We start from the raw sequence: 27,820 nt of genomic DNA, 5'->3' as shown, positions 1-27,820 counted from the left end.
AATAGGAAAAAGACGATAGTGAGCCTTCGACGTTTTTTTCTAGTGAAAAGTCTGTCTCCGGTGATGAAACAATGGTCACCGGTGGTGACATGGTGGTTGAGGGTACTCCTTAGTTTGTATTGGCTAAGCCAGAAATCCCGCATGTTATGCAGGAGAACCCAGCCCATTAAGTTGGCATGGCCCATATGTTTATTTATAAATAAGATTGTTAGGTCTTTTCCTTAGTTCATTGTTTATGTTTAATAAAAGATAATTGTAAGCGTGAAGGTTGTCAACCGAATATTTTGGTTCGTGTTATCTTGATCAGTGTTGTAAAAGTCGGATTCCAAGGCCTTGGAATCGGCAATTCCAATGTCCTCGGACATCAACCTTGCCGCCTTTTCCTAACTCGGCCACTATTACTCGCCAAGGTCCAACTCGGTCAAAAGTCGGAGTACTTGGGATTACTCGGCCTCCAAGGTCAACTTGGCCAAAAAAAATTAATTTTTTTAGTTTTTTTTAATTTTTTTTATTTTTTGTTATTTATTTTTAATAAAAAATTAAAAATAACAACAAAACATGAATTTTTTTAATTATGTTTATTTTGACGTGAATTTTGCTTATCTTAACATATATATAATATCCAATAATTAATTTATGTTATATTTACCATGTCCGAGTACTTCCCGAATACTCCCTACAAGGGGGTCGGCCGCCTAGGGACCGCCTAACGAGTTTTACAACATTGATCTTGATTATGATCAGTTGTTGTTGAGTCATTTGAATAAAGCCGTGAAATAATTATCAAATTACTAGCTCAAAGGGTTGATGTATGGCACCAAAGACTTCAATTTAAAAAGGGGAGGTTTTAGAATTCAAGTTCACCCATGAAAAAAATGATGTTTCAAGTTGAACCAGGGGTTTTCTCATATTTAAGAGTTTTCTCCTGAGTGTGTTATCTGATAATCAAGGAATGGAGATGAATGGGTGAGTCAATAGACCGTCTGTAATCCAAATTAGTTTAAAAAATAATAGAAGTTTTCAATTACATAAAAGAAAGATTGATACAGGTTGGAATTTAGTATTATATTTTAAGTAATTGAGGAATCTAAGGAAGAATTGGTCTATTATGTTTTGCGATAATAATATTTTTTGTTTTCAATGTTCTACTTATCAATTCATATCACATTCAAAGCTCGACAAGTGTTGTCGTTTGTGAATTCTTATAACACTATTGTTTTCTTAAACTCGAAACGTGATTTACAAATACATCAAAATTTATAATATATCCTATCAAAAACATATATGATGATGTGTTTGTGAAATAATTATTAAATTTAAACATTGTCACAACGCACGGGTAAGATTACTAGTTTGAACTTAAACGGGTTAAACACCAACACTTTATTTAACAAGTTGTGTTTTGATTAACCTTGTTTCTAAACGGGTCGTATTCAGGTTAACATGGTTTAGTAATGTAGTCACATTTGAATTAACCAATGCGAGTGAGATAGTATTAGAGCATTCACATCCTATCCCACGTCGCACAACCTATATAACTATAAATACATTTTTCTTAAATTTGTTTATGTAAGTCCCGTGGATAGATCTTTCAATATGATATCAAGTATACACGTTGTTAGGCGGAAACTAATTACGGTGTAATTCAAGACAAAGATGAAATAAGAATTATGAACACAATGACTTCAAAGCACACATTTATTGAAACGTCGGGTACTTAAGTCCCAAGAACACCAACGCACCGATTACAATGCTTGAGAGAATTACATGTGATGTCTAACCTTAAACAATAATAAACATCGTTTATATATAGGGTGTTACAAGCCAAATAAAGACAAGCCCATACTAAAACCCAATGCCCAAAAGCCCACCAAAATCCATAATTCGGTTATCACAACAAAACCGCAAACCTAACTTAGAAGCATAAACCAAAATATATCCCAACAGTTTCTCACATTTTTAAATTAAAGATCTTACATCTCATTTCTTATGTTTTATCTCTATTTAATTAAATAATATCTTTATATTTAAATCTATTATATATTTTTTCCTTTCTTCCACTCATACCTACACATAAAAGATATTAAAAAAAATATTTGGGGGATGAAAAGTGAGAAAAAAAATTTACAGGATTGATTTGTTTTCTTGTAAAAAAAATATGATGGACGTGGTCATAGGGATGGAGATGAGATGCATAGGTGTTTTTTTTATTTTTATTTGGTTGTTTTCTCTTAAATTTAGGAGCAATGTTGGGATGATGTATGAAATATTGAAATGTCAATGCTCTTAAATAACCCAAAATATAAATAATTTTGTGTGTTGTTTCATTATTTGTTCGCCATATAAACTTACTAGGGTTTCATCTGGTTTAGTCATATATTTCTTGTTGGAAACGATGAGTAATTAAGGTCAACTAAAAGTACAAGGATACTTTATTAATACGGTAAAAGAGTGTGTGAGTTATTATTTTAAAAAATTTATAAAGAAAATATTTCATGATAATTGGGTTGGTATTAAAGGTTCTGATGAGACCTAAATTATATCTAGATGACCGGTTCAAATTAGAGTTTATTTGGTTCCACCCTCTACGGCCATTCGGCCAAGACCTAAATTAGAACTTACTAAACGTGTTAAACCAATGTTTTTAACAATATTCCAACTTCTTGTACCATCTTAAATTCTTAATAATGATTAACAGTTTTTTTAAAAGTTTTATGAGAGAAATCTCTAAAAATATTTTAGAGAATGATAAGAGGTTGTGAGTAGAGAAGAGAAAAAAATTTAAAGAGATGGTTAAATTTTGAGTAAATTTGGAGCAACATTGTTAATCCTCTATTTAGTTTTTAATATATTTGAAAGTGGTTGTGTGTGAAGGAGAGAGAAAAGATAATGATAAATATGTAAAAAGTTACTATTATTTAATTATATATGAGAGAAAAAATGTAGTGTTTTTTAGTGTAATTATAAGACCATGAGTAATCATAACTCTCCACTCCCAGGCATTATGCGCCACGTGGCGCCCAATCAAAGTTTTGGTTTTTCACAAAAACAAGTTGTAGTCATAACTCTCCACCCTCATACATTATGCGTCACGTGGCGCCCAATCACTTTTACACTTTTTTGTTTTTTTTTAATTGTTAATAAAAATAATCAAATAACAATAATATTTTATTAAATAAATATTACATGAAAATAAAAAAAAACTACTCGCCATCGTCGTCGCCCTCTTCGTCGTCGTCCTCTTCATCGTCGTCGTCTTCGTCCTCGTCGTCGTCGCCCTCTTCGTCTTCATCGTCTTCGCCATCGTCGTCGTCGTCTTCATCATCGTCTTCATTGTTGCCCTCGTTTTGATCATCGTTTTCACCAGGCAAATGCCGATACATCCAAAGATGTTGGACCAAATCCTCCTTTAGTGCGTTATGTATCTCTCTTGACCGCACAGAATCCGAGTTTTCGAGTCTTTGCTCCATACTTGCCGAAGTCCGTGGTGGATCCGGGTCCGGTATGAAAGTTAGACATATTGCTCTTCCCTCATCCTCGATGATCATGTTATGAATTATGATACACGCATACATAGCACATTTCATTCTTTCTAAAGACCATAGACGACAAGGATTAACAAAATGCTATCGTTGTTGAAGAACACCAAAACACCTCTCGATATCCTTTCTCGCAGACTCTTGCATTTTCTTAAAATACTGTCTTTTTTCATCCATCGGGTCTCTGAATGTTTTAACGATTATCGCATACTCTGGATATATTCCATCACCCAGATAGTACCCATGATGGTAGAAGTTATCGTTAGCCCAAAACGAAGCGACGGGATCGGTCCCAGATGTGTAACTTTCCATCACAGGAGACTGCTCTAAGACGATTATGTCATTGTTGGAACCGGGAACACCAAAGAATGCCGACCAAATCCAAAGGTCGTATGAAGCAATCACTTGAAGGCTGACCGTTGGTCCCTTTTGGTCACCTCGTTTGAATTGACCTCGTCATGCAGTTGGACAATTAGCCCATTCCCAATGCATGCAATCTACACTACCTATCATGTGGGGGAAACCATGCACCCTTGTATGTGCCTCGTAAAGACGTTGTAGATCGTTACAGTTGGGCTCTCTCAGATAATGTGGTCCATATAGTTTCAATATTCCTATATTTTACACAACTTTTATAAAATAAATGATTAAAGTAAGCAAGTGATAAAATTATTTAAAAAAAAACAAAACGTATCGTAACAAAAATACTCCAAGGTGTCCCGAGTTGTTTTGTCGGCCATCTTTAAATACTCGCCGTTGATGTCGGCCGTGTTTCCGTAGGCGAGCACGCGTACGGCTAACGTAGCCTTCTGAATAGCCGTGAATCCTAGCGTCCCTCGACCTTCAGGATTTTGCTTAAAGTAATCAAGCTCATGCTCCAAATCATTGGTGATGCGCATAAATAAATTTTAGACATCCGAAAACGACGCCTAAAGGTTTTCGGGTTCTTGTATCTCGGCGAGTCGCAGAAGTAATCCGTCATCAACCGGTTGTTGGCTTTGGTACGATCTCGTTCGATATATGCTCTTTTCTAAACGGGGGGTGGTGGAGAGCTAATCGCACTCGTAACCGCCTGTTCCTCCGCCACGTCCTCGGCTTGTTGGTCGGGCCCGAGAAATTGTTTATATATAGATGGAGGATCCATATATATAGTGAATTTTGTGTGAGAGATATATAGTTGAAAGATAATTTTTATAAGTTTGATGAGTTTTAATTGGGGATGAGTTGGTTTAATATATAGGAAATAAAATTTGTTTTTTATTCCTCTCCAATGGTAACATATAACGGATCTTTTTTTGATATTGGAGCCATTTATCACGTTGTATACATAACGTTCAAAAAAATACCAAAACGCCGGGGGGGCGGTGTGCCCCCGGCGTTATATAGCAAAACACAGGCACAACGTAGTGACTACGATGGTCTAAAGATAGATATAAAGAAGCTGTTGTGAATACTCTAACTATAAAAAATACTGATAGTAATTATTATTGCTTAGTAATACTATATTTATGTCATTCCTGTTTTAATGAGATATTAAGATAGTGAATATGTAGAATAGGAAGTCAAAAGTTCAATACATGTAAAGTGTAATGTTTAATCACTCAAAAAAAATATTATTCTAACTATAATAAAATAAAAAATATTAAAAAAGAGTTAAGAACATTGGTAAAAGTTCTTAAGGGCTCGAACCTTGATCTTTAGAAGAAAACGAACTCTCACTATGCCCATGACTCCACAAACAGTACAATTAGGTAGGGATGAGATCGGGACCGTACCCGTACCTATACCAGTATCTGTATCTAAAAGTATCCATACCTAAAATCAGTAAATCTTGGTACCCATACCTGTACCCGAATTATATGGTACGGGTACGGGTACAGATACGGGTACAGGTACTTTGGGTACGGTACTCTCTTTGGTACCTCTTTGTTCTTTTTTAAAAAAAAATCACCACTAAACTAGGTATCGGTAACGGTACGATACCGACAATCAATTATCTATAATACCGAATTCGAAATACCGCAACCAAAACATAAAAATCCATTCCCTTTTCCTTTTCTTAGTTTATTGCTTCCTCAATTTCTATAGAAAAACATGAGAGAAAGTTAATACATGTTAATTAATTATATACACAATTACACATATACGTTTTAATGAAATAATATACGAATACACAATATATGAATATACACATATAAATTGAGAATGAACTTATTCAACTAATATATATATATATATATATATATATATATATATATATATATATATATATATATATATTATGTTTTGAAAATCCCGCTTGAAAGCTAAGTCATAAGTGTTGGAAACTTAATAAAAACCCTACATATTCTAAACGGGTACTAGTACCCGTTATACCCGTACTTGTACCCGAAAGTACCCGTACCTATAATCAGTAAATTTGCGTACCCATACCCGTACCCAAAAGATATGTACAAATACGGGTACGAGTACAAGTACGGTTACTAAACAGGTATGGGTACGGGTATTTAGGAAAAAAAGCTCATCCCTACAATTTGGTACTTGTAACCAACCCTAACAATGTATATTGTGTTTATTTAAAGTACAAATCATAATTAGACTTTTACATCATACTTAAATTTACTTAGGCTATTTGTACTGGAGGGGTTACAAAAAAGATGTTTTGTGGCATGTGAATCCTGGTCAACAAAAGATGAGTTTTGTTTTATGAGTGTAATGGTGTTGTAGCCTAATATACATATACATATATATCACACTCACACAACAATAAAATAATAATATTTTCCCAAACCTCACCAGCGACAAAAACCCGTCACCCGCCCCTTGTCGCCCATATTATAGTCCCATTATGTATAGCCTTATAGGTCATTTGCGGCGCAAAACTACTAGCTCTATTGATGATTTCAAATGTTTATCACGTATATTTAAAGTATAACATACTTGCATAATGTATTAGAAGAATGTGAAAATCCATGCCTTTCACATGTTAAAGAGTTAGGCACAATTATAAACATTTATTGTCAGCTGAAATGGAGGGAGCTAAAGGAATGCGAGGGGATCCTTTACGTTGTGTTCTCGGGTTCAATAAAGGAAATATTAAAGAGAAAGAAAAAAGTGAGTAGAAGGAAAATATTTAATTAGCTATCGTGTTCTTGAGTTCGAAGAAATTGAAAAGAGAAACAATGATTTTATGTGTTGAAAATTGTTTCTTTCAAAATGTCTTCAATTTGAAAGGATTTGAAGGGGAATGAAATAAGCATAAATTTTCCTTCATCCTCTCTTTTTTTCTCTTTTTTCTTTATTTAGAAAAAAGGAAAAAAACTTGTACATTATGATTATGACTTTTCGTAACATTTCCTCCAATAGTTTATTTTTCCTCTTTAAACGAAACTCGAGAACATAATGTTTATATTAGACAACAAAAGTTTTTGGGTATCGTATAGAAGAAGATTTTTGTAGTTTCACTATCTCCTTAATTTTCAACCGTAAAACTTGTTATTGTAAAACATATATATGAAAAATCTGTTCTTTATCCTGACTATAGTCTATAGAGTTCCGATTGGGTCACCAAACAGTTCAATATTAAATTTTTTTTTATAATGAAAAATTCTTCATGTTACAACTAACTCAAATACAACGTTTAATGAGAATTTCTTATAGTTAAATTACAGTGATATAGTATTATAAGTTATAAGCCTATGCCATTTGTGATTTTCAGTTGTGTTAACAAAACTTTACCTTAGGTCATATGGTATACATCCACGCTCCTTAACTCCCGTACGTAATACATAACTTATTTTACCCTATTCCACTTCACCTCATCCTATGGAAAATGTTTAACCCTTTCTTACCTCTATTTATTTAATATAATAAAATTGATTCTTAAATGTAGAGAATTTTAAAGCCCGTTAACGTTTTAACTCAACTTGCATTTATGCCCTTAACCCATGAAAAAAGTGGTATGCCACTCGTTAGCTCTTGTTAACTCCGCTTTAGCGCTTTGAGCGTTAAATTATACCCCTAGGCCTTAGAAGTTTGGCAATAAATGAGCTAGATATATATTAATTCTGGTTCGAGTACTGATTTGAGACCTAAACATGGACTTAAATAAGTCACGTTTTAAATTTTAATATACATTAATACTCATATTGTAGGCATCTATGTCCCTTTTCTATTAATAGACATAACTACATAGAAAACAAAATATTTTTATCAACAGAGAATTTTATTCAAAACTCACAGCTAGCAAATGGCTAGAAGCTCAACCTTACAATTATATATGATTTTCAGAATATAGGGAGGTTAGTAATTAATAAAATCAAAGTTACTCCATAAAAATGCATTCACTTTGAATTCTTCTATAATTTTCTTAATGGGCTAAGGTTTAGTCTTTAATATCATATCATGTGTTGCTCTCCAAATAAACTAACATGTCCACATTATACTCATTATTTAGATCACTTAACCATCTTTGTTAAATGAAATGATTTTTCTTAATTAAGTAATATTGATATTTATGGGATATGATTGAATGATTGAAAGTGAAAAAAATGATTGGAGTTTCGTTTGTCAGATTGTGTTCAAATGGTGTGATAACTGAGGTACAAGAACTGTAAAGGTTATTGGAACCTCCCACCTACAAAAGATCATAAACCAAATCATGGCCACACAAACAATAGAAATGTTTATATAACTAATGGTCAAACTTGCATTACAAACAGCCAACATAAAGTTTCCAAAATTGAAAATTCAGTTGTAAACCATTTCATTATCATAATAATCCAAACATTTATAATTGTTTTTTATGAAACAATCATGTATTACACAAAAAAAAAACAATTGTAAGAATGATGGTGTGGAAAGTGAATCTTATTTGGGCCAAGCATATTTAGGGAAAGCAAAGTTGTTTGGCTTTGTGGATACATCACATGTTGGCAGCTGATGGGACTCATCTGCCCAGAATTTGATTTAAGATTCTTCTTTTGAGCCTTTAGATTATATTCAATGGGACTTTTTATAAGGACCTCAAGTCATGAAAGAAAGATGACAGGCGTGAAAAATGAGTACGGTGTGGTACGTGGTCATAGACCAGACCACCAGTGGGAGAGGGGAGAAGAATAAAGTGGCAACCGTTCGTAAGGGTTTTTAGGGCAGTCGTCGAATAGGTGATCATAATATAATTGGAAGATATCTTTGTTAAACCCAAACTTTTCTATTTTTTTCTATATCATCATCATCATCGTACTCAGTATATCCCACCAATAGCAAAGCTATGGTAGGGTCTGAGGAGGGTAAGATATAGACAATCTTACCTCTATCACATATGGATAGAGAGACTGCTTTTGGTGAGACCCCTGGCTCAATATTTTTTTTTTCTATATGCATGTAGATAATTAATTTAGAAAAGATCCCTAAACAACATGTATCTATAATATATATAAACGAAGACATAAAAATCCTATGTGTCGTGATGTGATCGCTCCCCCTTTTTTCGCAGTCACCAGATTTGCTTGATTTTTAAATAGAGGCTTCTCATGCATTTGACCCGAATTCACGGGTATGGGTCTCATCAAACCTAAACATTTCTTAAACGGGTTATAACATCTCATTAAATAAAAAATTAATCTCACCAAATATTTGATATAAAAATCCTACAAAGTAGCTATATCTGATTTATTTAAAAAAAAGATACATATAATTCATAATTAAAAAACCAATTTTATAGTAAAAAAAATAAACGGGTCTTGGGTCTTTAAACCCATATAGCTTTTGAACCGGGTTGTAACATCTCATTTATTTGTGAAACAATTTATCATCAAGCCATAAGGATATTATTAACTTTCATACAATAAAAAATATAAAAATTCAAAAAATAAATAATTATTAAAAACAAATAATATAAAACAAACCCTGTAATATGGGGGATAAAAACTAAAATTTAATAGAACATAATCTCATTTATTTGTGAACACAATTTATCATCAAATCATAAGTATATTATTAACTTTCATACAATAAAACAATAATAATTCAAAAAATAAATAAATATTAAAAACAATAATATAAAACAATCCCGTAATACGGGGGTAAAAACTAATAAACTATAAAGTTTCTTTTTTAAACAAAGGAGTTAAACTACAACCTATGAGTCATCACATGACTTAAATATAAATTGGATGGCCATTGGCCGGTAAATAATTATTGAACTTTAAGCGAGTTTAAACTTTTACGGCATAAACACTGACAAAAATGTAAGATATATTTTAAAACCGTGACCAAACAAAATTATAAAAACTATAAAAACTTTAGGATTGTTTTTTTATGTCAAGTAATTAAGACTCAAGCCGTTCAAAACAAAACTAATAAAAAAAAGTATAACTTAAAGAGACATAAATCTGGGTTTATTTGCGTGCGGGTTCATGATAACAACACCACAGTAGTTACTGACCTTGCACGAGCTATAAAAATTGGTCTCAAAATATATTAAAAGAAATTAAAAACTTATGGGCCACAAATCACGATGAGAGTTGCACAATTGCCTAGCCCGCGCATGCTCTAAGCCGGCCCTGTTAATAGCTTATCAGTCAAATTCAAGGTAACAATCACGATTTACGCATTATGGTCATGAATTAACAAGCAATATGGCCTGAAACGAGGCTCGCCTCGGGGCCGAGTCATTTGGCCCAATAAGCATACATCCACCAGGCTTTATTAACGTATGACTTATGAGCAGCCTAGTTGATTTCCTACATATCGAATATACATTTTGTAAAAACATTTTATAATAAGATATATATTATCAATCAGTATTTTACGTATGTCATTATCAATCAGTATTTTAAGTATGTCCTAGTTTAAATTCTGGTTACAGAAAAAAAAAGCAGTAAGTCGTGTGTTGCGCCAGATTCTAGGCGTGATTAAAACGTAAAAGAAGCGTATGAGGTTATGACGGCTCAGTCGTAGCACCTGAAACATAGATAAATAAAACATATCATGGTAGTATGTTCGTACATTACGAAAAAGTTGCATCGTATGTAAAAACGAGCTTTAAGACAAACGTGGTTTGATTTTTAATTAAAGAATGTATACGGTACGTAAAGAGAACGAACGCAAGTTATTGCAGAATAACTATTCAGTTTCTAACAAAATCTAAATAGAAACGAGGCAAGGAGCAGACCAACTGTAGATGAAATTAAGGCTGACAATTGAGTACATATTTAAGACACGGTAAAAACCGTTAATAAAAAAAAGTGCACTGTGTATTTTTTATTATAATTTTCTTAAATAATTGAAATAAGTATGTTAAACTTCATCATATTTCCTTATTGATACATGAAATTTAAAATTGTCTTATAGTCATGACATATAAAGTAGTTAAACAAGTCGTATTCATGTTACTTTTGTTAAGTGCGTCGTTCCTAACCCGTTAAACCCTTTAAGACACGAATTACCAGCCCTATATAAAGTTTAAATGGGATTATGCAGATAATGAAATAGTGAAAGTCTTGTTTCTCTCTAATTTTCTCTATAACTCTTCTTTTTATTTCTTTAGGCCATTTGATTAATGATTAGGTTCGTATCAAACGCTAGAAAATCAAACCGAAGTTGTTTGGATAGATGCACTATGCCTTACGCTTACCATTAGGCCATGAGCATTTGTTGCTTTTTTTTTCGAATTGTATATATAATAAACAAATAGCAACCAAAGCCACAAAGAAACAACACCCCTTTACACAAGTCGGAGAGAAGCCCGGACACCGACAATTACATAAAACTGAATTTACACCACTTGGACCAAACTAAAGACTTACATTTGGACCACTTCTTGAACCATAAAACCGAGAGACCTAATATGACCTACTATTTCCTCAATCTTGACTTCTTTGTCTTCAAATATCCTCTCATTTCGGGCTCTCCATAATCTCCAGCAAGCGACAATCACTATACCATGAAAAACGTCCCTTTCCAGAACCCCCAGCCCCGAGGTCTTATGAATCATCAATAAATCTCTGACCAAAAAAGCGTAGATTGGGGGAATTTTACACCACGAGCTCACAAACTCCCAAACCTTCGAAGCTACGGAGCAACCGAGAAGACATGCTCAACGTATTCAACTTCTGATTCACAAATGCCACATAAGCGAAAAGGGATTTGAATATTTCTTCTGCTTAACGCTATATAGGTCGGGATCCTATCCATCTCTGCCCTCCAACTATGAATATTACAATTATTCGGAGCCCATTTACACTACTCCATCACATAATTATTCGAGTTGTCCCTACTTTGAACTAGAATATTTTTAACTGACTTGACTGACCCACTCGAGTCGCCCAGCCACACCCACGAATTCATTTCCCTTTTCTAGGTTGTTGTTAACAACACCTTGAGGCAATTCTCCCACTCAAGCCTTTCAACTTCCGTTGATGGATCTCGAGTCCATTCCCAACACCAATTGATAAAATTCCTTTGCCAATAGATACGATCTCTCACTTTGTAAAGCTTGTATTTTTCAAGCTTGAAAGGGATTAGGAAAAACTTATTTCAAAGGATAGCTCCCGACCCAAATATCTGTCCAGAAACGAACCTCCACACCGTCTCCCAACTCCCCTTCTATTAGTTCATGCTAAGGTCATTTTATTAACTGCAACAACGATATTCTTCCAGACCCCCGGGTAGTGTTTAATGACTGAAACCAAATCTCATCTCGGCCGTTGGCAATGAATAGCCATAATCATTTATTTCCAAAGCCCCTCTTTTTCCGTCTTGAATCTCCAAGCCCATTTGGCTAATAGAGACAAATTCACTTCTCTTAACATTGAAATACCAAGCCCTCCTCTGTCTCTCAGTATGGCCACTCGATCCACGCCACCCAGTGAACCTTTTTAACAAGATTCGATCTCCCCCCCCCCCCCCCACCACCACCACACAAAAATCTTTTCATGATACCTTCCAGAGTCTCCACAACCTTACTTGGCACTTTAAAAATGGAAAAGAGGTAGACCAGAAGACTTTCAAGCACCGATTTTATAAGCGTAACCTGCCCCTGATAGATAAAGAATGAACTTTCCACAAGGAGAGTCTTTTTTTCAAAAACCTCGACAACCCCATTCCAGTTGTTTATGTTATTCATATTAGCACCCACTAGGATCCCAAGATGGGAAACATGAGTCGAGCCGAGCTTACACCCTAACACCCTAGCCATGGCATTTATCTCTGACTCGTTTACTCCGCAACCAAAAAGATTCAACTTAAGCATGTTGATTTTGAGCCCCGGGCACATATGAAAACACCTTAAAATTCTACCCACATTTTTAAGGTTAAAAAGAGACAATTCACCTATCAACATAGCATCATCTGCGTAAAGAAGATGAGATATATGTGGTCCCCCATCATGAATTTGCAGTCCTTTGATGATGCCCGACTCGCACGCTTTGTTCATCAAGCAAGACAAAGCCTCCATGACAATTAAAACCAAAAAGGGCGAAAGGGGGTCTCCTTGTCTAATTCATTTGGAACAATGGAATTCAAATGAGGGAGAGCCATTTACCAACACCGAGGACCTAGCCGAGGATAAGATACAACGGACCCACTTACATGAAAACTCCAGAAATCCCGTCTGATTCATCATTGAGACCAAAAAACTCCCAGTTGACATTGTCATACGCTTCCCATTTATCATAGAGACAAAGCCACCATGAGCATTTGTTGCTTATTAAGCTTAACTTCATGTTCCTATATTTAATAATAAAAAAGAAAAAAAAATGGTTGGGAAAGGGGCACATGCAAGGGTAAGCTTTATGGGTTCCAACCCACAAAGCAAACCCACCTCGACCCATGTGGGTAGATTGCCAAATTGCAATTCATGGCAAACCTTTGCCATGAAGAATATATGAATGTTGGAAAACATAAATGTGTGTTAATTATTATTATTACATATAAATGTTCTAGGGTATTTGTGGGTAGGTGTCGCAAGTGATATTGTGATTTATGGATACAAGAGAGTAGAAATGAGATGACAGTTCGTGATTGATCGGTGCATGGGTAATACCCATGAGTGCCCCTTCCACTCTCATGTAGCTGACTGGATCACACTTTATTGCTCATCATTGGCAAATTTTGTGAGCATATATATAATTAGGAATGTTTTGTAAATACTAGAAATCTATGTTACTTCAAATCTACGAATATTGCTTTATAAAATTTAGCAATTGATTGTATTATTGTTTGTAAACTAAGCCAGTAAGCATGTTTATTACCAGTGAGATAAATGGTGTTATTAAACTTATAATTAGAAGCTGACTGGTGCTATTAAATAAAATTGCAACTTGTTAACACCATTTTTATAGGCTTTTACAACTGTTAATTCAATCCAAGTAATTTAAGTGCAGCTTATTTATAAGCTTTTACAAAAATGTGTTTATTTTTAGGGTACAAATTTATTATCCTTCTACTGCTTGTTGTAGTAAGAATGACGCACTTATTCGATCCCATCAGTTAGAGAGTTATCATAATATGAAAATTTGTTTAGCGTTGCTTTTAAATTTTCAAATATGAAAACTAATTACCTAATCAATCTGATTATAAGGCATTTGACTATGCATGTTTGGTTTACAACCGTTCATCTTCGTGACTCGTGAGTTGATATAGTGATCATGCGTTTGGTATGAATGGTATCATTGTATGTTTGAACTTGAAAAGTAGACTTTGCTATGCAAAGTGATAGTCGAGCAAGAACTTCTAATTAGTGCAAGTCTCCAAACACAACCCGGTGACCCATTTCTTGTTCAATGCAACAAAGACTAATATACAAGAGTTATTAAATGCATTTAACATAAACAAAGAATTTAACCTAAAACAATAAATTGATTAGGAAAGCATGCTAACTCAGTTTTGATGTTTGGTAATCTGACTTTTATTAACTACATTTGACTTTAACAACGAGTAAATTTAATTTCACTATAAAATAAACTAAAATTAACAAGGAGTTGAACATAATAGAGTATTAAATGCATCTAACATGAACAGACTTTTAACATAAAACAATAAAGTGATTATACAACCAATTAGTTAGACAATGCTAATAACAAATACTATACATTAGAGAGAGACTAGAGTCATGAACAAAAACTTCAATATAAGACAATGAAAAAAAGTTAAAATATAAAGAGAAACAAAAATAAGAAATATGAGAAAGATTTGTATCATAAAAACCCCTTAAAATAATTAAAAAAATCATAAATCACTATATAAAAAAAACTAAAATAGGAGCTCCTTCAAATGGTAAAACATTCACAACCCCACTCTCTCTAGCCATATACTCTTTATGCTAAATACACTTTATGTATTGAGAGACCTGAATGAAGGTGATGATGACTCTTTATTGAGCTGATAGCATCTCTCCCTTCTAATTATCACCAAACAACCGTTTCCTTTGAGTCCTTAACTCCTTATACTTGCAAATCCCAACATATCACCCCCCGTCAGATTCAAGACTCTTGGTGACACCTTGTGAAAATACCCGTTCAACCTGGTCTGAACTCGTGTTTCTTCATTAGTCATACCGATACGGACAGTCTGTTATAAACGATTGTGCCATTTCTAAGTTCTTCCTGGTACGGTTAAAAAACCGGTTTTTAAACCATTTGTTATTAAATATACATACATAGAACTGATTTTGTAAAAGAGAATATACATAGAATAAAAAAAAAAGATTATAAAATGCTTGTAAAATAATAAACTCAATATTCCCCTGTGCTCGCTCGCTCGCTCATCAAACTTCATCTTCTTTGTTGGTACATTTTCATCAAAAGTGAATCCCATTTTCATATGCAATCAATACATTCAAATCCGTATTGCAGCAGAAGATGAGATTCAACACATGTAATAATAATCATCATCAATTCGTAATATCAATTTTCGTTATAAGTATATTATCATCCGTTGCAAAAGCTTCAATCCACGAATACAAGAACGAAGGATTCACACCTCGATTCAATTCATTCTTCTTCCATGGCGCCAGCGAAGGAATCTATGCTTCTAAGGTCCACGTCAATGGCTCCAATGAAGACAAATCAATCAACGGCAAATCCTTTATACGGTAAATTTAGGGTTTGCTATTCAATTCGATTGATATGTTTCGTAATTTATAATATGGCATTGATATTTGTAGTTGATTATCAGACTGTATGTGAATTTATTTGATTTATAACTTAATTTAGACACACTAGGGTTTAAATAATGAAATAGCATCACAAACTACAGCTGTTCACTAACTGAACCGAGCCGAGCCGATCAGCCAAAAATCATTCAATTTTCCATGCATTAATGCTCGGCTCGTTTACAAACCGAGACATCGTCGAACGAGCATTTTCCATGCATATGTCGTTAGAGCATCGAGCAAGAGCGAGTTTCCGAGCATGAGTTATCTCATTCTTCAGAATAAAAAATTCTATAAGAAACATGTTTAAAGTTGGATATAATGTAACCTAAAAACAAATTAGTAGCTTGCAAATTTCTACAAGAAACAAGTTTGAAGTTGGATATAATGTACCTGAATACAAACTTAATCTAAAAACTAGACAAAGACAGCGAAATTTTAAAAGGGGTGTGTGTTAAATTAAAAAATATTTCAAACCAACTTAACTGAACCGAGCCGAAATTGAACAAGCATATTGTTAGCTTCTTTTGAGCGAGCGTCGAGCAATTTGGACAACCCTAAACTACACATTCATATCCTACCATATGATTCCAGGTTTGAATCTATCGTCTTCAAAAGACCAAAGGAGACTGCTGAGAAGCAAAATGAGATGCAACAAAGTACTGGTATAGTTGAGGCAATAATAGTTGAAGTAAAAAACCGTGATAAAATCGGTGGTGCGTATTTGAACTCTGATGAAATATGTTGCACACCAAAGCTAGCTAGTGATGGTTCTTGCAAAGTAGGAGAAGTTATCATTCGCCAAGATCATGATAACCCGGGCTGGCCCAAAAGGATTCAAACTCCGTTTGCTGGAAAGAATGAAGAAGCAAAGATGATGTTACAAACTATTGAGATTAACAGAACAGGAATGTATTATCTTTACTTCGTGTTTTGTGATCCACAACTTAAGGGCACGATAATAATGAGTGGAAGAACCGTTTGGAGGAATCCAGATGGTTATTTACCGGGAAAGATGACACCAATAATGCCGTTTTATGGATTTATGTCGTTAGCGTATCTTATACTCAGTTTGTTATGGTTTGTTAGATTTGTGCAGCATTGGAAGGATATAATACGGTTGCATTATCATATAACGGTTGTCATTGGTTTGGGAATGTGTGAAATGGCTCTTTGGTATTTTGAGTATTCGAATTTTAATGTGACGGGAACTAGGCCAATTGGGATTACTTTATGGGCGGTGACTTTTAGTGCATGTAAAAAGACGTTTTCTCGGCTTCTTCTTTTGGTTGTGTCAATGGGATTTGGTGTCGTGAGGCCTACTTTAGGTGGCGTGACTTTAAGGGTGTTGCTTCTTGGTTTTGTGTATTTTTTGGCTTCTGAAGCGCTTGAACTTGTTGAAAATGTTGGAAATATTAATGATTTTTCTGGAAAAGCTAGGGTTTTTCTTGTGTTGCCTGTTGCTCTACTGGATTCTTGCTTTATTCTTTGGATCTTTTCATCATTATCTAAAACTTTGGAAAAGCTTCAGGTAAATTCATTGTTAGTTCTTTTTTGCTTCACTGCAATCTAAATTTCATAATTTTCTTATCAGCATATAATATTGCATAACAAAACATCATATTGCACCCATAAAAAGGCTCAAACTTTTTTTAAGGAAATTTGGATTTATCTTTTGAGTTAACTCATTTACCACGACATCATTTTTACCCATTACCGGGCCATATTACTTATAATTCAAACTTTTATAATTTGAGGTTTTTAATTAATAGTTTATAAAGTTCGAACTGGCTTAACTTATTAAGAAAATGGAATTTGTATTTCTGCACCAATTTCATGCTAATCATTAGGTTACAAAGATGTTTTTTTTACCTGTGACTGTTTTCTGTTTTGATGTTTGCTTACGATTGCAAGTTGCCATTTAGCTTCGAGTGCTAAAGTTTCATGCAATATAAAGGTGGCATAGCTTCTTACTGTTAAGTCCCAACATGTCAGCATGTAATTAATTTGCTTAATTTTGATGAAGTTTGACTTTGTTATGTTAATATTCTGCTAATTTTGACTCAGATACGGAGAAGCATAGGAAAACTTGAATTATACAGAAAGTTTACTAATGCTTTAGCTTTATCCGTGTTGGTCTCTGTTGCTTGGATTGGTTACGAGGTACTCCACTTCTTTACCATATTCAAAATCTTTGATACATTAATAATGTGTCAGTTTCAAATTATAATTAAAAAACAATGTTATTACTATAATATCTAAATGATGCATGAAAATAGAGTTTGTGCAATTTTCAATCCACTCTGCTTTTAGCCATGTTTTTATTTTGATCTGTTTGAAATAAAACAAAACCCAAATATATCCATCTGTAAGTAAATTAATCAAGCTAATGTTTTATAAATTACCTTTCAACATTAATAATGCTATGCTGATATGAGGTGTACTAGCATCATTAGTTCTCAACAATTGACCTTCATTCACATTCCAAGTGATTGTATCTATGACAATTTATATATGCCTGCAAACAAACCGAACATTTACGAACGGGGCAACCAAACAAACGATCGAACACGAATGTTTAAGCCCTTTCTTGTTCTTGTTCGTTCGTCAAGAAAATGAGCATGTTTGTGTTTGTTTATGCTCGTTCGTTAATAGTATAAACGAACGGTTCAATAGTTTAAACAAATGGTTCACAAACATAAACGAATGAACATAACTTACAATAGATGGACGAACATACCATGTTAAAAGTAAAAGGAGCGTCAACCTGTTGGGCCAAAAAAGTTGACAAAACTAGACTAATTTGTAATATTGATATTTAAATTTCATAACGGGAGATTAAATTGTGATAGGCCTAAAGTTTTATATGAATACAAAAGCAAACGAACTTAACCAAATGTAAACTCACGGACATAAATAAACGTGAACGAATGAACATTAAGCGGATTTGAATGAACGAAGTAAACAAACATTCACCAACTAAACTAACAAAAAACTCTTTTCATTTTTCGTTCATTGGCTAAATAATCAAACTTCCCGCCAAACTGTTCACTGAATGCTGGATTCATTTGCAGGCCTTGATTTATATTCTTTCTTTTGCTTCTTAACTATCTAGCAATTACGTAATTAATAAATCTGTATGCTTTTTTATGATTATTCAGTTGTACTTCAATGCAAGTGATCCCTTGAGTGAATTATGGCAACGAGCTTGGGTTATTTAAGCTTTCTGGGCTCTTTTAGAATATATACTTTTGCTTGTCACATGCTTTCTCTGGTCCCCTTCTCAAAATCCCACTAGGTAATGTTTTAATTTTTTTTTGTCATTCATACCGTCACGTAAAGTGATTTGAATAAATATTTAATATTGTGCAGATATTCATACTCAGAGGAGGTTGAGGACATAGAAGAAGAAGAAGGCATACCTTTGACCGCCAGTGGAGTCAAAGTGTCGGGAGAATTGATGGAGAGAAAACCAGCAATGATAGCAGATCATGTGTTTGAGGTTATTGAGGAGGACAAAAGAGAATGATTCAAGTTAAAGTAATTATCAAAGAGTAAGATTAAATTACTTCTTTACCCTTTCTTCTTGTGATGATAATCTGGTAACCAGTTCGTCTTATATATATATATATATATATATATATATATATATATATATATATATAATATGCAGGAAATGCAATTAAATGTTTCAAATGGCAGAAGTATCTCTTGCATCTGAGAATTGCTGCAAGAACTAATGTTATTACAGCAAATAGAGTTGAAAAGCCATTTCTGTGATCTGATTGTGTGAAGTCAACTGATGTCGAAGAGTTTATAGCAAGTTTTTAACCATTTTATATGGAGTGTAAGTGTACTTTGTGACCTGGTTTTCGGTCCCTTAATTTTGTTTAGTTAGCTTTCAGCTTCGATTATATATCCTCCCCCTTATGATGGAAGTAATCTTTGGTAAACCAACTGCAAACTTTGTGCGAGGAGGATCATACTTTTGTGTAACAGGTTATATGTGATTTATATCCATGAATTATTTAACGTGCATGTAGGCTTTATTTATGACCATTGTTGATATGTTATCAACGCGCTTGATCCGTTTATCTTATGACATTTCATTGTTTTCTATCAAATGTGTGAAGGAGTTTAACAAACGTTAACAACAATGCAGCAATGCTGTTTGACAATGTTTAAGGTGACATACACAACCAAAATGTTAAAATGAATCCAGCTGGAACTGGAAGTGCTATTTAGTGGTTTGGAATCTTATTGAAATCCTGTTCAACTCACCTAACTGGATTGGATCAAACCCGAACATCACTAATTACACTAAAGCTAATTTGGACGGGAGAAGGTTAATGCTCGATGACTTATAAAAGCCCAAATATATAATTTACGTAGAAAAGCAGAAGAGTATTGAGACACATTCAATACAAAAACAATTTTAAGTATAAAACTGTGAGAATCAAATAATCGTGTACATAATGTTTTGATTTCATATGAAAGAGAAAGTGAGTATGGGAGCACTTACATCATGCATGGCTATTATATATCATAATTAAAGAAATAAGTACATGTGCCCTTAATGTAAAGCAGGGAAACGATACAAATACAATAATCCCTTATCATATATTAAGTGTGCGATACTCTTAAACCCTTAGATTTCAAAAACACGCTAACCCTAGAATCACAACCGTGCGATCTGTTCGTCGTCAAGCGCCTCTGCCGTCCCGTCAAAGTCCACTATCACAACCATCGTCTACCGCCGTGAGCATCGTCCTATCCCGTCACGACCATCGATGGCTCTCTGATTGTTATTCACATGTTTGTATATTTTAGCCAGTTGATCAGTTGACCAATTGAACTTGAAATTGTTGACGCTAATTGATCAATTAACATTGAAATTGATCCAATTAATCATCAGTTTATCCAAACAACCACATATGGATCTTCAACCAAATCAACTTTTAATATGAGCATAATGGGTTTTTAACCTTAAAAGTATTAGGCTTGAAGCTTGAACGTTTTAGGTTTTAACCTTGAAAAATATCATATTTTAACCTTGAACGTTTTAGGTTTTAACCTTGAACATTTTAGGGTTTAACCTCGAACGTTTTTGGGGTTTGGAATTTGACTTTGAACGTTTTTTTGTTTTTTTTAACTATAAGTTAAGCAATTATTGTACGTTAAGTCACCCCATGTTAATATTTTGAACAAATTGTTTAAAAAACATGATACAAGCAATTATGAATTATCTACAAGGGTGATGTTAAAGTAACCAACATGAGTTTTTTTTAAAATGGACACCCGATGCCACTATCCGTTTTATATGTAAATAGACGTATAGCCATTGGCGATTCCATGTATATGTTGCTATAGGGCTAAGTGAACATTGTATACGGCCGTATAAATCATGGTGTTTCCTTGTATACGGCTGTGTAACCCTTGGTGATATAGCCTAAGGGATTCCTTATATACACGTGGATAGTCTTTTTTTTTTCTTTTAAATAAAGACGTATAACCCTAAAAGTCAATCAAATTAATACATAGTTGATTAGTAAAGTAGTTAGTCATTCAAACTTGAGTAATCAAACTAATAGTTTAATATTTGTGATTTATTTTCCCAATAGCCGTTATGATATGTTGCTTGTCAATACTAGAATCTTTCATTTTGTTTTTGTAGATTTGTCTTCTAAGCTTTTCAACTATTTACTATTATACGAGTACACGTAATACAAACGAGTTTGATTGATTCTTAGTTGTATTACCTGTGATGAATATTGCATGCTTGTCATGCTGTCCTTTGTCCATCGCCCATCGACAATATGTTTTTTCAAGTGAAATTGTTTGTTGAAGAAAAATATACAATGATATGTGATAAAATGTATCACATGTCTCCCTCCCACAATGTCAAGAAATCACCAAATAACAAATCATAGGGAACCCAAGAATTTGCCTTGGAATTGAAGTTTCGGAACTTGTTGACGACGTGTTTGGATATTTTTGAATAAGAATAATCTAATAGTATCCACACGCAAGACAATGGGCTCAAAAAGGTGCTAGCCAATTAATATTTTGAAAACATTGCAACAAATATATTAATAAAGAATTTATAAAAAAAAAGTCTTTAATCGTGTGGTTCTTTTAATCTTCTATAATCTACTCAAAAACAAGTTTGGTTCCAACCAAGGGCGAACCTCCCCCTGTTTTTTGTGCAGTAGTGTAAATTTACTCGTTTTCGGACGAAATTTTTTATACGTTGTGTAAGTTTAGCATTTTTTAGCCGAAAATTTGAGCCCGCCCCCTCGTTTGTGAAATTTTGTATGCATTTTGAGGCGGGTGCCTCAGTCCAAGCTTCGCCACTGGTTTCAACTTATTTCAATCAAATTCGAAAAACATATAAAATTTGGTTTTTAACATGAACACGTCTATTTAGAAGCAACAATATATTATAAATCACGAGGAATTAAATAATCCAGATCGGTAAGTAGTGGGATAGATGGTTTGGGAAAGTCTAGCTATCAAAATTTGAAATTAAACGCTCCAACGGTTAAAGACACCAATCATGTTACTAATCATACAAAAAGTGGCGTAAAAAACACCCAAACAATGAGCACAATACTTCCTCTACAACACACCGTACAAGTTGTTAATCGTTAACATCAAGAAAACAAAGGGAAAATTCTCAAAATGATCCAAAACAAGAGAGAGAAAATAAAAAAGATCTTAATTATGTCAAGATTCCCAAAACAACCCAATAAATATGTACTGGGGCGACGCATTGTGAAAATAAACGACGAGATTTAAAAACCAATCAAAAGTTGACATCTGGAAAGAATCTGACACACCAGACGAGATTTTTAAAAATCTCGTCTGTTCCGACCAAATTTTATACTTAACTCACTTTTTAAAAAACCGTCTCTCCAGACGGTTTTTTTATGTTTATCGTCTGGTCCGTTCATATTAATTATTTCTTAAAAAAAGAACTTTCTGAATCTCGTATTTCAAGACGCATTTAGATTGAATTTCGTCTTCCAAGTTCATATTCCCAAGTTTCTTCTTGTAAGTTATAAAAGTTTAAATATCGTCTGGACCGATAGGATTTTTGGTATTCCGTCTTGACCAACAATGTATTTTATTATTCCGTCTACTCCGACGGTATTTTTAATTATGTTTTAGGTAGACCCCACTTTCATTAAATTATTAATTAAAGGTAATATTGATTTGAACTTAACAAATTAGAGTCTTAAACTAACAATTTTGAAACAGCAAGATGACTAGTGGGTCACTGGGTCAAAGATCATCAAGCTATGGATCTCTAACACAAAATGGTGGAGTGTTTTCACAACAAAAGCCTAACCAGTCAACGCCACCTCTTAATAATAGTACAAGGAAGACTTTGAAGATGTTTGGTAATAAAGGCAAGGAGACTTTGTTCATGTGGATCTTTAAGTTTCTGCACAGAAAGAAAGTTGGAATGATGTTTTTGTGCATTGTGTCTATTGCAGCTATGCTTTGGGTTCTTTATGTTGGCAATAAGATTTGAACTTAAAGATATAGATATAAGAAGATATAATAAGAGAATAAAATAGGATTTGAACATAAAAGACAAGAAACTTAGGAATATGAACTTGAAAGACGAAATTCAATCTAAATGCGTCTTGAAAGACGAGATTCAGAAAGCTCTTTTTTCAAGAAATAATTAATATGAACGGACCAGACGAAAACATAAAAAAACCGTTTGGAAAGACGGTTTTTTAAAAAGTGAGTTAAGTATAAAATTTGGTCGGAACAAACGAGATTTTTGGTGTGTCAGATTCTTTCCAGATGTCAACTTTTGATCGATTTATAAATCTCGTCATTTATTTTCTCAATGCGTCACCCCAGTACATATTTATTGGATTGTTTTTAGAATCTTGACATAATTAGGATCTTTTTTATTTTCTCTCTCTTGTTTTGGATATTTTAAGAATTTTCTCACAAAACAAATCACAAAACGCGGCAAAATTCAAGGATTCAGAAACCCATCTAATTTTGAATTTGAAACCCACCCAAAACCATACATACGCTTTCAATCTTTTATTATTATCTTCATTTCTTTAATAATATACCAATTTATGAACCAAAGAATCTCACACACTGAGAGTGTGTGAATCTCTGCACGTGACTCTTTTCTTTCTGCAAATTCAAATCATACCGCCTCCTTCATTAAACCCTAACCCTAATCCCAATTCAAATCTTCAAATTCTTTATGCTTTTGGTTTCATTTCACCTCCATGGATGCTGACGGACTGAGATCTGGATTCAAGGTACCTTAATTTAGATGGGTTTAATTTTAATTGAGTTTATTTTGATTAAATTGATTATTAATTTGTTCTGCAGAAGATGAAGTGTGATGCAATTCAAGAACAAACAGGAAACCCATCTGGGTTTGGATCGGTTTCGCATTCAAAAGGTATTTTTCTCGTTTTCGTGTCGAAATTCGATCAATTACGCTAGGGCTAGTAATTTGATGTTAATTGTTGTCATCTTTTAATAGGTGATTTGACAAAGGGTGCATCTTTAGGACTTGGGTCGACGCAAATTTGTGCGAAACCGAGGAATTTTGATCTTGATCTTAATTCGCGAGATGTTTCGATTTCTTTTAATCATGTCCAATCACGGGATACGTTGTCCGAGTGCGGGAGTACTTGTGCGCCCGTTGGTGAGAAGGATTCGATGAGGATTTGGAAGGAAATGAAGCAGAATGGTTTCTTGTCGTCTTCTCATGGCGGTGTGTCGGTCCCGCCAGTGCCGAAACCGCGTGGGAGGAAGAAAGGGAGCGAGTCGGTTATCAAGAAGAAGATAGAGATTGCTAAGAGGGAACAGGTTAATAGGTTTGCGAAAGTTGCTGCTCCTAGTGGGCTTTTGAACGAGTTGAATCCCGGGATTATTAATCATGTGAGGAATAGGAAACAGGTTCATTCTATAATTGAGAATCTTGTGAGATCTTCAAGAAACAAGAAGAAAACTGAAAGCAAGCATTTTGATGAGAGTTTGAATCATTCGTCTGCGAGTCAACAGACACGATCTTGTTGGTCAACTGATAATGATGTGCTTGGGCTTAAACTTTCATCCGATTCAACTATGGTCTCAGAGAATCGGAGCTCGTTGTCAAATGATGAGTCGGCAAATATCTCAACTGTTGATATGCTTTCTGTTAAAGGTTAGTTCGTGAAGAAAAACATTAATTTTATGTCATTATCATATTTATTTAGAATGATAATGATCAACTTAGAAATGTGATCATTGAAAGAGCTCAGCATTATATGTTAAGCCTGTAAACGAACTGAGTGGACAGTTTGTGAACCTTTTGGCTGGGAGTTTTTTTTATGTTCGTTCATTTATTAAACAAACGAACATGAACAAATTTTTTTTTTAATTTAGTTAAGCGAACAAACAAGCACACATGTCTCGTTCTTTCTTTTATGTTCATGAATGTTTGTTTATTTAAATCCGTTTATGGTAGTTCATTTATGTTCATTAGTTTACGTTTGTTTAAGTTCCTTTGTTTATGTTCGTTCATATATTCATTGTTTCATTTAAATTTATTAGTCCATTACCACTTATTTCAACATGTTGTTCTCCACATTACTTTTAATTAGTTTTAGATCAGCAATATTCATTTCTTTATGTTCAATTATATTCGTTCTTTCTTATACGTTTGTGAACTGTTTGTTTATATTGTTAACGAACGAAGATAAACAAACACAAACATGTTCATTTTTATAACGTATAACGAACGAACACTATCAAAACTGCATCTGTTATAAATTTCAACAGTAGAGATAAACGAAGTTCCAGTCAAACGGTTCACGAACTGTTCACTCGGTTCTTTCACAGGCTTAACATTTAATGTTGAGCTCTTTCATTGATCACATTTCTAAGTTGATAGTTATAATCATTCTACATAAGTATGATTATAACATATGGGAAGTTAATGATTTTTTTTTGTTACAGCTGCAAGTGTAGCTTCTCAGTGGTTGGAGCTTCTTCATCAGGACATTAAAGGTCGTCTTGCAGGTATTATCGCTTATGTTCCAAATGCATCTTTTTTGTTAAAAAACAATCGTATCATTCTAAGGGATTAAACGCATGATAATATTGTTATTTCAGCATTAAGGCGTAGCAAGAAACGAGTTCAAACTGTAACTCAAACCGAACTACCTTTACTGATATCAAGGGAATTGTCTTCTAGTCAAGAAAACAATCCTTATGTTAATAAAGAAAATCACGACTTACATAAAGTCAGATGGACCGCTCTTTTTGATCAAATGGATAAATCTCTTTCTGAAGAAGAGAAACACTTGGTGAGTTTAAATATTAGCAAAGAGCATTTTTGACATTTTATATTTATTGATGTGATCTTTACCAGGAAAACTCATTGAACCAAGTGCGGGAGATGCTATTGCACTGTGAACATGGTCTTCTTCATTTTCCTCAGGCTACCTTGCCAAATAATTACATGTAAGTGCTTGATCTTTAATACTGAGAAGTTATGTGCATAAATGGTTAAAATTAAATTTAATTATTTTGGATGAAATGTAGGTTTCAGAAAGTAGAACCAATATTAGACAAGGATTTAGCTGTTCGTGCTGCGGCTGCTGCTATTTATTCAACTTCCAGTTTCCTGCAACCTGCAGAAAACATACCCTGTTGCTAATCATCTTTTGACCAAAGGAAGGTAGTTACTTGTAACAGTTTTAACTTCAGAAAAGCTTGCATATGAGAGCTCATTTTATATTTGTATTGAGTTTTGTTTGTTTATTTATTACATTTACATGTTTAATTTGTGTATCTGTATTATCTCTTTGTTCAATCTTGGGACAAAGAAACTGGTTTCTGTTGACAACTTGTTCATGAAAAATAATAAGAATTTGCAAATTGCAATAATAGTAATGACTTGTTCTATTGTTTCACTTCAGTGTGATATTTCTTCTGCATAAATCTTTATAAATGGATTTCTTATGGATTATTATATATAGATGGGCTTTAAGTTTTGTGAGCTTTTTATAACGTCTTGTTTCACCCCCAGGGAAAATAATACCTTATTAAAAGGTAACTTGCTTACGAATTTTACCCCCAGGGTTCAAGCGACATTTTACTTGAGGGTTGATTGTACTCATTGTTGGGCAACTACAAACTAGATGAACAGAAAGGTAATGCTTGGGCTAAACACTAATGCATGATTGTTCTAGAACTATCTTTTTGGTTCTACTGAATAAAAGTTCTGGAATTGTATGCCTTTAATATAAAAATGGAATGTAACATAGTAGTATAGTACTATTAAACTGTTTTTTATTTTAAATAACCAACAAAAATTAAACACTAACAAGTCGCTAGAAACACCAACAAACAACAAAGTGTAAATAACGCCTCAAACAATACATACATTGGAAAACCAATAAAATATGCCCACCTAACTATACCCATTACAACCGAAAACTACATCACTCGTGCCAAGAAAGCCGTCTCAGTTTGTCATATTTTTAACCAAAGGAATCCAATTACCTTGATTTCCACTATCAAGCTAGACATTTGAATTAGAGACCCAAAGTGAACTACCTTCCGCTTTTTCCACAAGCACCAAATTGCGATTAAACAAATCGCTTGTAAAACTTTAGCCTTTTCTTTAGTAAACGACGAGAACTTATGCAAGTCCGACACGAAAGCTAAATAAGATAAAAGAGGGCAACTTACACAATTAAGCAATAACACTCCACATGGTTTGAACGGGAACACACGAAACAAGTCAACACTGTTAAACTGTGTTTAACAAGTCCACATAGTGAGTAGTGACCATGAACTTCAACTTTCATCTAAATAAATCATTCACCATTAAACAAACAAATTTATTTATATGAATAATTCCCCCTATCTCTTAAATGATCATCATTCATAAATTCATGATCACAATATACAATTAATTACAGTTATAAATTATAATATAATCTATACACTCCAAAATCCAAATCCAATGAATTTTAATTCACGGCAACAACCAACACTCATTCAGCTGTGAAGAAGCACTCTTACTGAAGCTACGAACCTTCATCAAGCAAAAATGCGTACAAAACCGTCCCATGCCTCCATT

The 27,820-nt window shown here is 33.8% G+C and overlaps 2 protein-coding genes across 4 annotated transcripts; both read left to right on the top strand.

Annotated features, from left to right (window-relative positions):
• The first annotated feature begins 15,310 nt into the window (after window positions 1-15,310).
• Window positions 15,311-19,255, top strand: LOC143551399 (uncharacterized). Of its 2 annotated transcripts, XM_077041848.1 has the most exons (5): window positions 15,311-15,636; window positions 16,291-17,227; window positions 17,764-17,859; window positions 18,858-18,994; window positions 19,069-19,255. In XM_077041848.1, the coding sequence occupies exons 1-4, from the start codon at window positions 15,404-15,406 to the stop codon at window positions 18,915-18,917; spliced, it is 1,326 nt and encodes a 441-aa protein (XP_076897963.1). In that variant the 5' UTR covers window positions 15,311-15,403; the 3' UTR covers window positions 18,918-18,994; window positions 19,069-19,255. The 2 variants fall into 2 exon arrangements, with proteins under 2 accessions (XP_076897963.1, XP_076897962.1); XM_077041847.1 differs by lacking the exons at window positions 18,858-18,994; window positions 19,069-19,255 and having other exon boundaries at window positions 17,764-18,263.
• Window positions 19,256-23,691: 4,436 nt separating this feature from the next.
• On the top strand, window positions 23,692-26,721 carry LOC143551398 (uncharacterized). Of its 2 annotated transcripts, none has more exons than XM_077041846.1 (7): window positions 23,692-23,996; window positions 24,070-24,142; window positions 24,254-24,892; window positions 25,687-25,749; window positions 25,843-26,036; window positions 26,102-26,193; window positions 26,275-26,721. In XM_077041846.1, the coding sequence occupies exons 1-7, from the start codon at window positions 23,964-23,966 to the stop codon at window positions 26,387-26,389; spliced, it is 1,209 nt and encodes a 402-aa protein (XP_076897961.1). In that variant the 5' UTR covers window positions 23,692-23,963; the 3' UTR covers window positions 26,390-26,721. The 2 variants fall into 2 exon arrangements, with proteins under 2 accessions (XP_076897961.1, XP_076897960.1); XM_077041845.1 differs by having other exon boundaries at window positions 24,227-24,892.
• Window positions 26,722-27,820: the final 1,099 nt, after the last annotated feature.

Source organism: Bidens hawaiensis, unplaced genomic scaffold (assembly GCF_021521415.1).
Source record: "Bidens hawaiensis isolate Kalapana, Puna unplaced genomic scaffold, B.hawaiensis_p1.1 tig00016386_1, whole genome shotgun sequence".
Lineage (NCBI taxonomy): Eukaryota > Viridiplantae > Streptophyta > Magnoliopsida > Asterales > Asteraceae > Bidens > Bidens hawaiensis.
This window is presented reverse-complemented; position numbering and strand designations above follow the sequence as displayed.